The sequence below is a fragment of the Phyllopteryx taeniolatus genome, unplaced genomic scaffold (genome assembly GCF_024500385.1).
Source record: "Phyllopteryx taeniolatus isolate TA_2022b unplaced genomic scaffold, UOR_Ptae_1.2 contig_36, whole genome shotgun sequence".
NCBI classification, from domain to species: domain Eukaryota; kingdom Metazoa; phylum Chordata; class Actinopteri; order Syngnathiformes; family Syngnathidae; genus Phyllopteryx; species Phyllopteryx taeniolatus.
Window position 1 is genome coordinate 14515 of NW_026903294.1, and position 16374 is coordinate 30888.

The 16374-nt window shown below is 47.3% G+C and overlaps 1 protein-coding gene across 2 annotated transcripts in view; it reads right to left on the reverse strand.

Annotated features, from left to right (window-relative positions):
• The window catches only part of LOC133473714 (mitochondrial 10-formyltetrahydrofolate dehydrogenase-like), a 29504-nt gene extending 14154 nt beyond the window's left edge, over window positions 1-15350 (reverse strand). Inside the window, exons 1-4 of one of the 2 annotated variants that reach the window (XM_061765336.1) lie at window positions 14997-15201; window positions 13103-13247; window positions 3615-3849; window positions 33-198 (exon numbers count right to left, since the gene is read on the reverse strand). In XM_061765336.1, the coding sequence (XP_061621320.1) occupies window positions 33-198; window positions 3615-3849; window positions 13103-13247; window positions 14997-15044 (594 nt within the window). In that variant the 5' untranslated portion in view covers window positions 15045-15201. Of the gene's footprint in view, window positions 1-32; window positions 199-3614; window positions 3850-13102; window positions 13248-14996 lie in introns of both variants that reach the window. The other variant, XM_061765337.1, reaches the window with a different exon arrangement.
• Window positions 15351-16374: the final 1024 nt, after the last annotated feature.

Consider the following 16374-nt stretch of genomic DNA (forward strand, 5'->3'; position numbering starts at 1 on the left):
CAGAATGACCACGATGACCTTTTAATGGTTACCATTGCCTTGATGCCTTCTGGAAAGAGGAAACGGTTGTAGAGGGTATCCACAGTGTCATTGGGTTCAACAACACACTCCCGCTGCAGCAGGATTGGTCCGGTATCCAGACCATCATCAGCCCAAAATACTGTGAAGCCAGCTTTCTTATCACCATGGATCAAGGACCTGATGATATAAAGAGAAATACCCAAAAAATAAAACAAACTGCCTTTGACTCGTTGGTTTCATTTTAGAATTGTTGTAAATTCGAAACAGTTTTAGTTAATGACTTCAAGCAAGATACCAACATTTGAGCTTATTTTCCATGGCATTGTACCGACTTGTCTTGCCAAGGCTCTACTACCGTTAGAATATTTTAAACTGGACTCTATACCTGTGCTTTCTCTGAACACGGGGTCGTGTTTACGATGGTCTCGAACTCTGATGTTTGGGGTTACTAATGGGGCCCAAACTAGATTGCGAATTTGTGCCCCTTTGAACAACACAAGTAACTTTTTTGGATACATTTTTTATTTGATTAGTTTACATTTAAGGCCTAGAAACATTTTTCATTTGAATATTTAGTGTAATTATGACTTTGCTACTTCATTAGCATAGTTTACTGATTGAGACTAATGTCTATTCCGATTTATGTATGAAATCAGATTGAAGAAACATCTAAACAGTAATTCTAGGAGCTAAGTTGTCTGGGGCTTTAGGTCCGGTCCGAGGTGAGGGACCAGAGAAATCAAGGCTCAAAGACACCCTGATGATGACGACAAACAATGGACTCAATTTTCCCTTGCCAGGACGTGGGTCACCGAGGCCCCCCTCTGGAGTTAGGCCTGGAGGTGGGGTTCAAAGGAGAGTGCCTGGTGGCCGGGCCTGCACCCATGGGGCCCAAAAGGGTAACGTGGGTCCCCCTTCCCATGGGCTCACCGCCTGTGGGAAGGCCCATAGGGGTCGGGTGCAGTGTGAGCAAGGAGGTGGCTGAAGGCAGGGACCTGGGCGATCTGATCCCCGGCGACAGAAGCTGGCTCTAGGGATGTGCAACGTCACCTCTCTGGCAGGAAAGGAGCCCGCGCTGGTGTGTGAGATCCAGAAGTTCCGAACAGATATAGTCAGGCTCCTCTCTACTCGCGGCTTGGGCTCTGGTACCAGTCATCTCGAGAGGGGTTGGACTCTCTTCCACTCTGGAGTTGCCCACGGTGAGAGGCGGCGAGAGGTGTTGGTATACTTATTGCCCCCCCCGGCTCGGCACCTGTACGTTGGGGTTCACCCCGGTGGACAAGAGGGCAGCCACCCTCTGCCTTTGGTTGGGGGGACGGGTCCTGACTGTTGTTTGTCCCTGTGCACCAAACAGCAGTTGACCCACCCACCCTTTTTGGGGTCCTCTGAGGGGGTGCTGGAGAGCGCTCCTGCTGGGGAATCCATCGTTCTGCTGGGGGACTTGAATCCACATAGGTGGGCAATGACAGTGAGACATGGAAGGGCGTATTTGGGAGGAATCACCCCCCCCCCCCCCCCCCCCCCCCCCCCCCCCAATCAGAACTTGAGCAGTGTTCTGTTATTGGGCTTCTGTGCTCATCACGGATTGTCCATAACAAACACCATGTGGCGTCACTTGGCACCAGGACACCCAAGGCCGCAGTTCAATGATCGACTTTGTGGTCCTGTCATTGGACTTGTGGCCGCATGCCTAGGGCGCTCGAGTGTAGAGAGGGGCGGAGCTGTCAGCTGATCAACACCCATCGGTTCCAGTCGGTTCTAGATTCTCAATGCCTTTGGTGGTGGTGGGGGGGGGGGGGGGGGGTCTCACCTTTCCTCGATGTGCCGGCTAAGCAACTCCATACACCAGTTCACTAACATGCGTGTCAATCTACAAATAACTGTTGTAATGTTACTTGTGTTCAAATATCTAGAATCTCCAACATCGCGTGGACATCGGGGACAATGACCTCTGGATTGGCAAAATGGGGTGGTGGTCCCTCCTTTTAAGAAGGGGGACCAGAGGGTGGGTTTCAACTAAAGGCGGATCACACTCCTTAGCCTCCCTTAGTAAGGTCTATTCAGGGGTGCCGGAGAGGAGGGTCCGTCGGGAAGTCGAATCTTGGATTCAGGAGGAGCAGTGTGGTTTCCGTCCTGGCTGGACCAAATCTACACCCTCGGCAGGGTCCTCAAGGGTGCATGGGAGTTTGTCCAACCAGTCTGCATGTGTTTTGTGGACTTGGAGAAGGCGTTCGAACATGTCCTTCGGGGAGTCGTGTGTGGGGGTTCTTCGGGAGTATGGGGTACTGAACTTGGGGTTTTCAGTCCCTGTACGACCGGTGTCAGAGTTTGGTTCGCATAGCCGGCAGTATGTCAGATTCATTTCTGGTGAGGTTTGGACTCCGCCAAGGCTGCCCTTTGTCACCGATTCTTTTCATAACTTTTATGGACATAATTTCGTGACGCAGCGGAGGGGTAGAGAGGGTACGGTTTGGTGGCCTCAGTATTGCTTCTCTGCTTTTTGCAGACGATGTGGTTCTGTTGGCTTCATCAAGCTGTGATCTCCAACTCCCACTGGAGCGGTTCGCAGCCAAGTGTGCAGCGGTTGGGATGAAAATCAGCACCTCCAAATCTGAGACCATGGTCCTTAGTTGGAAAAGCGTAGAGCGCCCTCTCTGGGTTTAAGTATCCTGGGGTCTTGTTCACGAGTGAGGGAAGAATGGAACGGGAGATTGACAGGCGGATCAGTGCAGCGTCTGGAGTGATGCAGACTTTGTATCTGTCCGTTGTGGTGAAGAAGGAGCAAAGCTGAAAAGCGAAGCTCTCAATTTAACGGTTGATCTACGATCCTACCCTCACCTGTGGTCACGAGATGCTGGTTCATGACCAAAAGAACAAAATCCCAGATACAAGCAGCCGAAATGAGTTTCCTCCGCAGGGTGTCCGGGCTTTCCCTTAGAGATAGGGTGAGAAGCTTGGTCATCTGGCAGGGACTCAGAGTCGAGCCACTGCTCCTCCGCATTGAGGGGAGCCAGAGGAGGTGTCTCGGGCATCTGAATAGGATGGCTCCTGGGCGCCTCCCTGGTGAGGTGTTCCGGGCACATCCCACCAGGCGGAGACTCCGGTGACGACCCAGGACAGGACACGCTGGAGACGATGTCTCCCAGCTGGCCTGTGAACACCTCCGGATCCCCCCGGAAGAGCTGGATGAAGTGGCTGGGGAGAGGGAAGTCTGCGCTTCCCGACCCGACCTCAGATAAGTGGAAGAAAATGGATGGATGGATGGAAACTATTTTTGTCAAGGTACCGATCAGACGGTCAGTTACTTCAAACTGGGCGCCGTCAGAACGAGGCTCCAGTGTACACCCAGTATTTTTCAGCATGAGATCGTGCATGCGTGGTCTTACATGAATATTATTTTTACAGCAGAAGGCTGGGTTGTGGTTTGGATATCATAGCAGGAAGTAGAAACTCGATATATTTGGACATTCATAGTCGCATGCCATTTGTCGTTGAAAAGCATGCGGGAAGAAAAGACTCAGAGACCGAGTGCGCCGACACTATGTGAAAAGGGGTCATCAACAACCGCCCAATCGTCACGAGCTACTCCTTACCAGTTGATGGCTGAGGCTCCTCTGTGCAGGGGAAGGATGGAGGGGTGGTAAATGATGGAGCCATGCTTGGGATAATCAATGATATTCATGGGGATGAACTGAGAGCAGAAAGGCATAACATTGATCTCAGCATCCACTGCCATGTAGGCCTCGACCACCTCTGGGATGGGCTTTCCTTTAACTCGCCACCGTGGGAACTTGAACACCGGTGTACCATCCTTCTCTGCTGCCAAGGCTGAAAAAGCAATGTGAGGGAGAGATTGGCTTTTCAAATGTATCAATTTTACTTTCGTGTAGAAAGTAGTAACAGTACAAATATTTTGCCAGATGAAAATGTATCACATTATCTGCTTCTTATGGTCAGAAGACACCTCGGTATCTTGACTTACGAGTGCTTGAATGTACAGTATGTAGTTTTTCAAGTTACGAGCCACTGCTCGGTCAGATTTTTGTCAACATTTGAGATACGAGCACACTTCAGGTATGACGCCAGGCGGCACTTTGCAACCAGTGCCAAATATGCTTGCACTGGGCCACCATCGCCCATGCCCACTGGGCCACACCCCTTAAAGGCACAAATATAACATGATATTGTGACTCTGTGTATCCCAGCATGCGGTCATTCTACTTTATTTTTGTACATTCTCTTCATGTTTTATTGTGCTTTTATTTGTGCTGTGAAAGAATGGTGCGTCGATTATGTTCATTCGTGATTTTTGCTTGATAAAGTCAATCTCGAATAATAATTTTCGCATTTGAATGAGAAATAATCCAAGTTTTATTTTGACAAGAACTGCAATGCTCCAAAGCCGCGTAACTTCCTTTGTTTTCTTCCTCCGCAATTTTCAGAAATGGAACCGTCTTGTAATCGTCTGAGGAGCTACGGTATTCCCTGCGTAGATGTTTGGTCCGGGACCTAAGGTCTAGCAGTTTGGAACTGCTTGAACAAATCTACAGGAGGATGCCGTAACTTGACCTCTGTCACGTAAAGGGTTTTTTGAAGGCAAGGCAAAACATGGTGCAAGTGCAGGGAAGCAGGGAGGCAAGGCAGGAGTTTCAAAAATGAAATTTAATTCCGAGGGCCGTCGTCTATTTAGCAGAGTAGTCGGGATTGACGTCACCACTGATTACGTCAAGACAGAGCGCTGCGCAGCTCCATTCCGATTCACGGTTTACATGACGGAAATTTACTACTGATCTGTTTGGCAAAAGGAATATTCCACCCCCCCGTGAAGCCAAATGAAATTCCAGTCAGATTTAGACAGTTTATTCCGCTTAAGGTGTTTATATGGACCATTTTCTTCAGTTTGGGCTTGTAAAGCAATTATAATTGTACAGTAAATCCCCCTAAATGTAACATGTTATTCCAAAATGTCCGCCATTTTGGGTACTGAATCATCTAACGCATTACTCCATACAGAAAGGTAGTCAGATTAGTTTTTCTGTCAAGACAATGGTAGTTACTAATGAGTCAACAATGACTCATACTAAGTAAACATAGGCTACTGATAGCTTGTAGAACCAGTGCTCGTGTTAGATAGCATGTTCCTGGTCTGCGGGTGGGGGGTGGGGGCCATGCTGCTGCACCCCGGTCCAGTGTCCGCCGATGACCCTCTCCCCGTGGTCATTGCTCCTCTCTCGCTCAGGCTGTGTGGTCCCCAGCTGACTTCGGAGTCTATGGTAGGGTTTTGGCGCCTCCCGCCTTGGGCGGGTCCGCCTTCTGCGCCCTGTACTGGTCGGTGGGTGATGGTCGGTGGTGGCGGGGGTGCTGTGGAGTGGGGAGCGGCTGCCCCCCTTTTCTCTGTGGTCTTCCAGCTGGTTGGGCCAGGCCCGCAGGAGTCTTGCCTCGTACTTCATACACTCACACTATACAAATTTCGCACATTGAGCACATTCACAACTCATTCAGTGTCCCCTGGAGGGATGCACGAGGCATGATTGGGCTGACGCCGGGCCGGGTCCTGGCACATCTGTGCTGGTCTGCAGTCTGGTCGCCCCCCTTATCTGCCCTGCCGGTCTTTGAGTTTGAATGCATCATACATCCGTCAGTGGGCTTGAGGGTAATGTCGGGCTGAGGAGGATGCTGCACTCCGGCCCGCTCTCTGGCCCGTCATGGCCTTCCACTGCGGATTTTTAATGCACCACCAATTCACACATCCTTTGGGGAGCTGGTTGGCCTGTGTGGGGGTGACGGTTGTGGGTCATCATTGCCCCGTGACATCTCACCCCACCCCCACCAGTCTCCCCCATGCACCCCACCACACACGATGACGGTACAGGGATAATGGTTGCCAGTCGCGGACCTGGTAACCATTGTAATAGGGTGGTGGTGGGTCTTCCCATTTCTCTTGGCTTGACTCCTGGGCCTGCCCCGCCCCTTCGGTTGCCAGGCCGCGGGGACATGCTGTACCCCCGTCCCCCACCTTGGATCCCCGCCTTCCTCTTCCCTCTCTCTGTCGCTCTCGTCCGTCATTGCTCGCAGCTGCATAGGATGCGCTCGCTTTTGGCGAACTGTGACCTTTTTTTGGGTGGCAGCTGCCTCCTGCGTTGGGCCCTGTTGGTGGTTGAGGCCCCCATGTTTGCCGGGGGTGGTAGAGGTGGTGGGAGCGGTGTGGCGTGAGGGGCACTGGGCGTGGGGGGGTGGTGGTCTGGAATCCGTGCCCCTCCCTTTGGGACTTCGGTTGGGCAGGGGGACCGCCCTGGCTGAGTCCCCCGTGGGATGGGTTTGCTGGCTTGGCCCCCCCTTGCGGATGGAGGGGGCCGGGCTCAGCCTACCTCAATGTGCCGGCTCAGCAACTCCGTACACCAGTTGACTAACATGCATGAAATATGGTGTTCATTAACAAATACGTTCCAAGGACACGCTATAATAGTCTTGAATTTATTTAGTTAATGCTGGGACAACTAACAACATTAAGTGTTGCATTACGATATCAACTCACAGATCCTTAGAGGCGTTTTGACACGATAAAAGCATCCACCACACCACTCATGAGTAGCACTGCCTTGCTCATTTCCCACATCCTGTCCTGTCCTGCACTTCTCTGTCCTCTCTCATGTTGTCCTATGAGTTATTTGTTGCATGTCCTTACAGGGTGTCGCCCCCCCCATCCACAAATAAGAACCCAATTTGACTAGTGTAACGTTACTTGTGGTCAAATAGCTAGACTAACTATTGTATTGTTCTGCTGTGGCTGTGTCTTAGTTGTGGTGGCGAGCAAGTCCTCAAGGGTGGGTAGGGGGGTACCAATGATTTTTCCGGCAGTCCTGCTTGTCCGTTGCAGTCAGAGTTTGTCCTGTTTTGTGGCAGCACCAAACCAGGCTGTGATGTATGAACACAGGACTGATTCGATGACTGCTGTGTAGAAGTGCCTCAACAGCTCCCATGGTAGGTTGTGCTTCCTCAGGAGCCGCAGGAAGTACACCCTCTGCTGGGCCATTTTGATGCCCCTCCCACTGTCCAACTGCCATGTGTCAACCATTAAGACCTTTAAGTTAGTGGGAATTACAGTTTCTCAGGACATGAAGTGGGCGGCCAACATCAATTCACTTGCGGAAGCAAGGCCTGCCACAGAAGCTGTTGAGACAGTCCTGTACAGCAGTCACTGAATCAGTCCTGTGTTCATCCATCTGGTTTGGTGATGCTAAGGACAAAATCCGACTGCAATGGACAGTTAGGACTGCCGATCAGTACTCCACTACTCACTCTGCTGCAAGAACCAAGACAAGGTCATGGAAAATTCTCTTGGACTCACCATATCCTGGTCACCACCATTTCCAACTCCTTCCCTCAGGTAGGCGCTATCAAAAAATGCATGCTATGCTAAAACCAGCAAACATTCCAATAGCTTCTTCCCCCTTGCCATTAGCAATAGTGACCGTTTTCCATTATTTTGCCAATTTTCCACATCTCAGAATCAGAATCATCTTTATTTGCCAAATATGTCCAAAAAACACACCAGGAATTTGTCTCCGGTAGTTGGAGCCGCTCTAGTACGACAAAAGACAATTTGTCAATTGTCAATTGACAGAGAACACTTTGGAGACAGGAAGACATTGACAACAAAAAACAGTCACTGAGCAATAAAGGCTTGCTAGTTATCTGGCAATGCCGGTACAGTTTTTTTTTTTTTTGATAATTGTGCAAAAACATTCAGAGTTCTCTAGCACTTGGAGCAGTTCGAATGACTAATATGACAATATTCCAGTGCAATGACCATTGTGCAAAGGGCGCCGAGACTTCAAGCGAGGAGTGCTTTAGTCTCTGTTGGGACATTATTACAGTATTCATTTTTGTAGCGTTATCACACTGCGTTATTTGCATAACTGTTGTTAAGCAGTATCACCACACTACTAGACAATTTCAAGTGCTTGAGGACTATCTGGACCATTTCCACAGCTTTTGTATCAGAATTACCGCACTACTATGTTACTTTAAATTGCTTGACCCCTCTGCATCATTTGCACAATTGTCATTGTATCATTCTTGGTACTTGGGTACTGAGTCATTGAGCATTGTATTTTTAAGGGTGCCGAAATGTGGCTACCATGGTTAATCGGTAAACCTGTAATTATTCAGTTACAACCCAATATTCCAATGAAGTTGGGATGTTGTGTTAAGCATAAAAACAGAGTACAATGATTTGCAAATCATGTTCAACCTATATTTAATTGAATACACGACAAAGACAGGATATTTAATGTTTAAACTGATAAACATTGTTTTTAAGCAAATAATCATTAACTTGGAATTTGATGGCTGCAACACGTTCCCAAAAAAGCTGGGACAAGTGGCAAAAAAAGACGGAGAAAGTTGAGGAATGCTCATCAAACACCTGATTGGAACATCCCACAGGTGAACAGGCTAATTGGGAACAAGTGGGTGCCATGATTGGGTAGAAAAGGAGCTTCCCTGAATTGCTCAGTCATTCACAAGCAAAGATGGGGCGAGGTTCACCTCTTTGCGAACAAGTGCGTGAGAAAATAGTCCAACAGTTGAAGGACAATGTTCCTCAACGTACAATTGCAAGGAATTGAGGGATTTCGTCATCTACGGTCCATAATATCATCAAACGGTTCAGAGACTCTGGAGAAATCACTGCATATAAGCGGCAAGGCCGAAAACCAACATAGAATGCCCGTGACCTTCGATCCCTTAGGCGGCACTGCATCAAAAACCGACATCAAGGTGTAAAGCATATGGGCTCAGGAACACTTCAGAAAACCAATGTCAGTAAATACAGTTCGGCGCTACATCCGGAAGTGCAACTTGAAAATCTACTGTGCAAAGCACCAGCCAAATTGTGGCCATCATGTCCTCCGGGCCAAAGAGGAAAAGAACCATCTGGACTGTTATGGACACAAAGTTCAAAAGCCAGCATCTGTGATGGTATGGTGCTATGTTAGTGCCAATGGCATGGGTAACTTACACATCTGTGAAGGAACCATTAATGCTGAAAGGTACATACAGGTTTTGGAGAAACATACGCTGCCATCCAAGCAACGTCTTTTTCGCGGACGCCCCTGCTTATTTCAGCAAGACAATGCCAAAGCACATTCTGCACGTCTTACAACAGCGTGGCTTCGCAGTAAAAGAGTGCGGTGCGGGTACGAGACTGGCCTGCCTGCAGTCCAGACCTGTCTCCCATTGAAAATGTGTGGCGCATTATGAAGCGTAAAATACGACAACGCAGACCCCGAACTGTTGAACAGCTGAAGCTGTACATCAAGCAAGAATGGGAAAGAATTCCACCTACAAAGCTTCAACAATTCGTGTCCTCAGTTCCCAAACGTTTATTGAATGTTGTTCAAAGAAAAGGTGATTTAACACCGTGGTAAACATGAGCCTGTGCCATCTTTTTTGGAACGCGTTTCAGCCATAAATTTCTAAATGAAGGATTATTTGCTAAAAACAATCAAGTTGATCAGTTTGAGCATTAAATATCTTGTCTTTGTAGCGTATTCAATGAAATATAGGTTGAACGTGATTTGCAAATCATTGTTATGTTTAACTTCATTGGAATTGGGATTGTACAATTTTCCGTCGGCATGTGCACCGACCCTCCCCATGCTTATCTTTCTTTTACAAGAGCAAGGGCAAGAGGTGTAATCGCAGGTTGGTCCGTCAGTGTGAGCATGACCTGACCAAAGCTCACCAGTAGCTTTCAATACAGGGCACAAAATCCTTGTTGACCCCTGTCAGCGTGACATGACTGCAGCCTCATGTCACCAATTCAGTGGGTCTACAGTTTATGACTGATTTCTACTCCTTCAGCGAATCTTAAGTCGTGGATATGTAGGCATTCGAACAATGTGTGGCATGGTACGATGAAACCAGCAGAATGGTTTCATCACATTCAGTGGACGCATCCAAAGCATCCGAGAGCAGGACGGAAGGCAACAATTTGTCATGGTTTTGTAGGCTCATTTTATATAATCATTCAAATTTGGCAGGGTTGTTTGTCACGTAAACAATATGTCATGCCAGGGCTCGAGGGTGCAACCAAATTTCTCAATGTGTGTAAGAGGTCGCACTGGCGCGCCCAGCCAGTCGAGAGAAGAAAAAAAAAATGTATGGCTTTGAAAGTAGACACACATTAAACCCATCGTGGTCTAAACCAATCAATAGTGAAGCGTGGGACCCCACTCTGATTGGTCATGGTCGTATGCGTGTGTGTGGGCGGCACGGTGGACGACTGGTTAGAGCGTCTGCCTCACAGTTCTGAGGTCCGGGGTTCAATGTCCGTGTCTCCAGCTTAGCTGCCCGCTCCAACCATGCCGTGGAGTCCCGCCACCTGCTCCCGCTACCGTCTCCTGACTGTTCCTTGCTCCCGCGAGCCACCATCACGCCTCGGAAATACACACCTTGAGCTTCCTCCAAATAAACCATTTTTATCTATTCCTCCCGCGTCCGCCTGCATTTGGGTCCAGTCCTACATAAGTCGATAACCGATCATGATACTTTCCTTCCAATTCAAACAGAGGACCAGTGGTACCATCTGACCATCCGAAGTGTTTGCTTCGCGAGAGAAAACATCTGCCAACTCCGCTGAGCATTATGAAATAAAGCTCATTATACAGTCAAAACCGGATTTCTATTTTAATTTCAGTACTTTGAATGCAAAGGTTGGAGTGGCTTGCTCTTCAAGTGGTACAATTTAGAGTTCCATCAAAATATTCTGGAATAGTATGCCTCTGTCTTAACCAAGTCTTAACCCTAAAGCCCAAAACTGCCGCACACACATACACACCACCTTACTATCAAGACTGACCTAAATACGATCTTTTGTTGAAGTCATATTTGTATTCATATATTTATTCAAACAGAAAAAAGCAGTGATCTATGCTTACCGTATATAGTTAATAGAAAATAAAAACTGGCAAGTAAATGTAGTCCAACTATTGCGTCAAAGTGAATTAGCTCATTATCAAATGTGACCGACGTCAAAATATGACTTGGACACTGAAACACTCCCAACAAGACTAACAAACTTCATTTTATTATCCCTTTGGGCACTTCAGCAATTCACTAGATCAACAAATATTTTGCATGGTCAGGCTCTCACACGAGGTGAGTACATGTTAGCATTGCTCATAGTTTTCTGACGAACGAGTTCTTTCAGTTGTATTTGTATATCTGTTTCGTCTTTCCTTTCAAAGATTGAACTTGCGAATGGGCTTATGCGAGTGTAAGGTGTGTGGAAAGTCAGTATACCCACACCTTCTCGGCGCCTCTCGCCGTGGGCAACTCCAGAGTGGAAGAGCGACCAACCCCACTCAAGAGGACTGGTACCAGAGCCCAACTACAGTGGGCATGGAAAGTATTCAGACCCCCTTAAATTTTTCACTCTTTTATATTGCGGTCATTTGCTAAAATCATTTAAGTTCATTTGTTTCCACATTGGCGACGGGTTAGAGCGCCAGCCTCACAGTTCTGAGGACCCGGGTTCAATCCCCGGTCCCGCCTGTGTGGAGTTTGCATGTTCTGCCCGTGCCTGCGTGGGTTTTCTCCGGGCACTCCACAGAGTGGTGACATCGCACGTCCCAAGAGCCAGTTTCTGTAGCCGGGGATCGGATGGCTCAGGTCCCCGCCTTCAGCCACCGCCCAGCTCACACTGTTGAAACTTTGAACAAAGTAATTTTTTCAGTTGTTGAGAGAGTAACGTTTAGGCAAAATGTGGGTGCGTGTTACATTCAAGTACAGTGATAAAGAATCAAATTGATAAGCAGTATCCAAATGGAAATGAAATGGGAAAAATCTTGTCGATTCCTGTCCCGAGTGATGGACCAAATTACATTTTCAGTGGCAAAAGTGCTTTTGCGGTTTCAGACCGAAAGTGCCACTTTCGGCTGTTGTGGTAGTCCCGGGGAACGCTTGCTGCACGCCCTTTTGCCCAGCCCCAGCTACCGACGCGCTACAGCTAATGCAGCTAAATATGATGCCGATGGCGTCCGGTGTCAATGCAGCATCAGTCGCTCATCACGGCCTCCGTGGCAGCGAATAGGCTCGACTTGTGACAAGTATGGCTATCAAGACGGGAGGACAAGGACAATGCTAGCCGCTAAGCTATCGTAAGAGGAAGTCGCAAAACATAGGAAAAAGTCATTGGATGATACAGTACACTTGTCACGCAGGTCTGGCTTGAACCTCGTGCTAGCGGAAGAGTAACCAACTTTGAAGAGCAAAACATTTGTGTCGAAAGAGAAAATACTGTCACACACAATAACACTCGACAGCCAACCGGGATTGTAACCGGAAACCGGAAAGAAGTTAGTACGTCACCGCACGCCATTGAAGAAAAGTCCAAAAGTATATTCTTCTTGTTTTACGTCGCTCCACCCTTTGCAGCTATAACCTTCACGTCTTCTGAGCAGGTTTAGGTGTGTGTTCGTAGGGATTTTGGCGCATTTGTGAGGTCACACGCTGACGATGGACGAGAAGGGCTGGCTCACTGTCCACGCGAAATCAATCCAAAGGTGTTCTATGGAGATGAGGTCAGGGGTCTGTGCAAGACCAGTCAAGTTCATCCACACCAAACTCTGTCATCCATGTCTTTATGGACCTTCCTGTAGGGACTGGTGCACAGCCATGTTAGAAATGGAAGAACTGTTCCCCCAAATTTGGGAGCATGAAATTGTCAAAAATATTGGTTCCTGAGTTCCGGTGAGAAGAACTCTGAAGGATTTGGCATACCAAGAGCTTTTGAACAATTCGTTGCTCCCAACTTTATGGGCAAAGTTTGGGGGTGGCCCAAACTTCCTGTTCCAACATGAGCAAAGTCCATAAAGACATCAATTGTTCTTCTGACCGTGTCAGTCAAGTTCGATTCTATTGTATCGTACTTTAACCCGTCTCAATTTTGCATGGATCCGTGAAGCGCTTTGTAACTGCTCGCTTTAAAAAGTTCTATCCAGTAGAAATGATTTCTGATTGACATAGAACATGCAGTTTTCTTCTTCTTCAAAAAAAAAAAAAGGTTATTACTTACCAAGAGGGTCAGCCTTGCCATCTTTGTCAGGGACAGTGAAGACCCCTACCACCTTGTGACCGTGTTTCCTCAGGTTGCTGTACACCTCCTTGCCAAACAGGCTCTGGCCAATTATAGCCAGTTTGAGCTTACTCTGGAAGTGACACTGTAATGGGAGGGGCCAATCAATTAGTTTCTGGCATTACACGGTGTGTTCAAAATGATTATGCATCTAGGATTTTATATATATATATATATATAGTGCCATGAAAAAAGTCTTTTCTGAGATTTTGGCATAGTTTCTTCACTTTATTTGACATCCTCAGACAAATGTAACCCAAGCGAACTTAAAATGCTCTTTTTAAATGGTACCTGGCCCTGTGTGAAAAAAAGTAACGGCCCCATAAACCTAATAAGTGGTCGGGCCACGCTCAGCAACAACAACTGAAATGAAGTGCTTTTTAAGGCCACGCCACTGCATTTCAGATTCAAGTCAGGACCTTGAATGGGCCAATCCAAAACCGTGGATCGCTATCCTGCTGCGGAACCCACGTGTGCTTCAGCTTGAGGCCGCAAACTGCGCTGAAGGATTTTCTGTTCAAAGAGCAGAATTCACGAATCCATCAATCACAGCAAGTTGTCCAGGTCCCGAAGGAGCAAAGTAGCCCCAGACCATCACACTACCCCCATGTTCGACTGTTGACTGTTATGACGTTCGCTTTCTGTTATGCTGTGCTACATTTAAACCAGATGTAACAAGATACACGCCTTCCAAAAAGCTCAACTTTCATCCCATCAGTCAATATAATAGTCTCCCAAAAGTCTGGGGAATCATTGATTTTTTTCTTTTTCTTTTGCAAAAGTAAGACAAGCTTGTATGTTCTTTTGTTCAGCAGTGGTTTCCACCTTGGAACTCTGCCATGAATGCCATTTTTCCCCCCAGCGTCTTTCTTATTGTTGTGTCATATACACTTACCTTAACTGAGGCAATGGAGGCCTGCAGTTCTTTCTCTTGAGATAATCTTTGTAAGGCGGCCATTTAAATCACCATTTTAAAAAGAGCATTTTGAGTTCGCTTGGGTTATATTTGTCTGATATTTACATTTGTTTGATGATCTTCAAGTGGGAAACTATGGAGAAAAAAATATATATAAAAATAAAAAATATATAGATTATTTTTTTTTAATTCATCCGGTGTGACTGTGAAAGAAATAGCTGCATACTTTTTGCAAAATGCATTTTTATAAATGATATCATGACTAAAGTGCTATAAATAGATCACGATATTGGTATTATACACATTTACCTCCTTTATTATTATTGGCGTGTCACTGAAAATATACAGTATTGCATTTTGGAATACTCCATTCAGGAAATCATTTGTATAAGAATGTACTTCGTTTGCGTTAAGGCTTTATCTTAACAGGAGCGAAGCGTTCACGTTCGTCACTCCATTTCCAAGAAGCAAGATGTTTGTCTGACACATGGCCAGTCGTGTCGTCACGACACGTTCGCCATTGGCCGAGAGCAGACTGGACAAACGCGATTGGCTGAATGACGATGACGCCTCCCCCTCCCCATCATCAAATCCCAGACATGGAAGAGTGGAGAAGAAAAAAGGGCTTCGAGTTTCCCATGCAGACGTGCGTCGCGGCCGTCAAGTGCACGAGGCAGGCATGTGGAGCATTTTACAAAACCTTCCCCCTTTTTCCGTCCTAATTTCAGCACAATTTGAAATGAAAGCGGTAACCCTTCACCCAAAAAGAAAGAAAAGACCTTACACGATAGCAATGCAACGAACGCAGTGATTGGTGGGAAAAGGATCAAAAACTTGCCAAGAGCGATGAAGTTCCCGTGAGTCAGTGAATGCATCAGTGGCGACGTGGAGACGGCAACGGCCAACGTTTTTACTCACGCGAGAGGAGGAGAATTTCCTGAAGACCTGGCTTGCTGTCCACAGCATACTGGCGTTTTGGGTTCGTGGGGGGCCGGCGGGGGGAGAAAGATGAACGACGCCGAAGATTCTGAAATTGCGTCAAGTGCCGACAAATGGACGCTCGCGCATTCACCACCATTTACGTGTCAGAGAGAGAGAGCGAGAGAGAGCGAGAGAGAGCGCGTCACCGCGGACACGTTGCACCAAGGCGTACGTAACGTGCTCGGCAGTGTGCGTGCGCGCTCTCGCAGTGGCTTCCTCGTGCACGCGACTTTTCTTTTTTTTTTTGCATTTTGGAGTGACTTCCCTTGCTAATCATTAACCAACTTGAAATGACTGTTACGCAACCGAGGTGGTTTCAGTGGGTCCGCTCCCATGCGAACTCACGCAGGCGAGTCCGGACCGGGTTCGAACCCGGGTCCTCAGAACTGTCACACAGGGGTTGTGTTGTGTTGAGTTGAGGTTCATATTTTCCCGTGCTCCATGTTGTGTGCTCATTCAGTTATGTGCTCGTCCACCTGCCTCGTGTCGACCAATCAGCTTCATTGTTGTTGTCAGTTGCCATAAAGACATCAAGACATTGACAAAAAAATGAGCAGTAAAGGGTTGCTAGTTGCACATGATTCAGATGAGGTGGCTGGGGCATCTGATTCGGATGACATTAGATGACATTTAAATTACATACTTTAGTGATATGAAAAACAAATGTGTAATCTAATAACATCATCTTGCTAAATGTATTTAGTTACTCCCCAACACTGATGACAACAGAAATGGACTTTCCTTTATTTTATTAATGCTCGAGGCAGCGCTTGTCGCGACAACATGGAAGGCCTGCTAGCAACTAACGAGCAAGAACTGGTCCCATCAAGGCCACGTAGCATCTATCATTTGGGAAAAAAACAGTCTCCAAAAGGGGTATGAAAGATGTTACAACGGAAAAAGGCATATCTGTGTACAATCACCTGAAGATAAAGCACATTATCGAGTGCACGCGTGAAACAAAGTATGTATCACGCTAAAGAATGCCGCTCCGCTAACATAAAACAACACAACAATCATGGCGGCAATTGAACCGCTTGTCTTTTAGTGTTTGCTCCGTGAACGGGCGCAGGAAGATAATGTGATAGTAGTTTGTTGATCACCATGACATTTTTACATTAGCATTTAGCAGCTAGCTTCCTTGAGTGAATGATCAGGCAAATCGTTTCACAGTGGGCTGTCTGAGGTACCAGGGTGTACCCCACCTCTCGCCCGAGGATAGCTGGGATAGGCTCCCGCACGCCTGCGACGCTAGTAAGGATAAGCGCTACGGAAAATCACTCATTTTCCTTTGTGATGTTTATCCTTGGGAAAT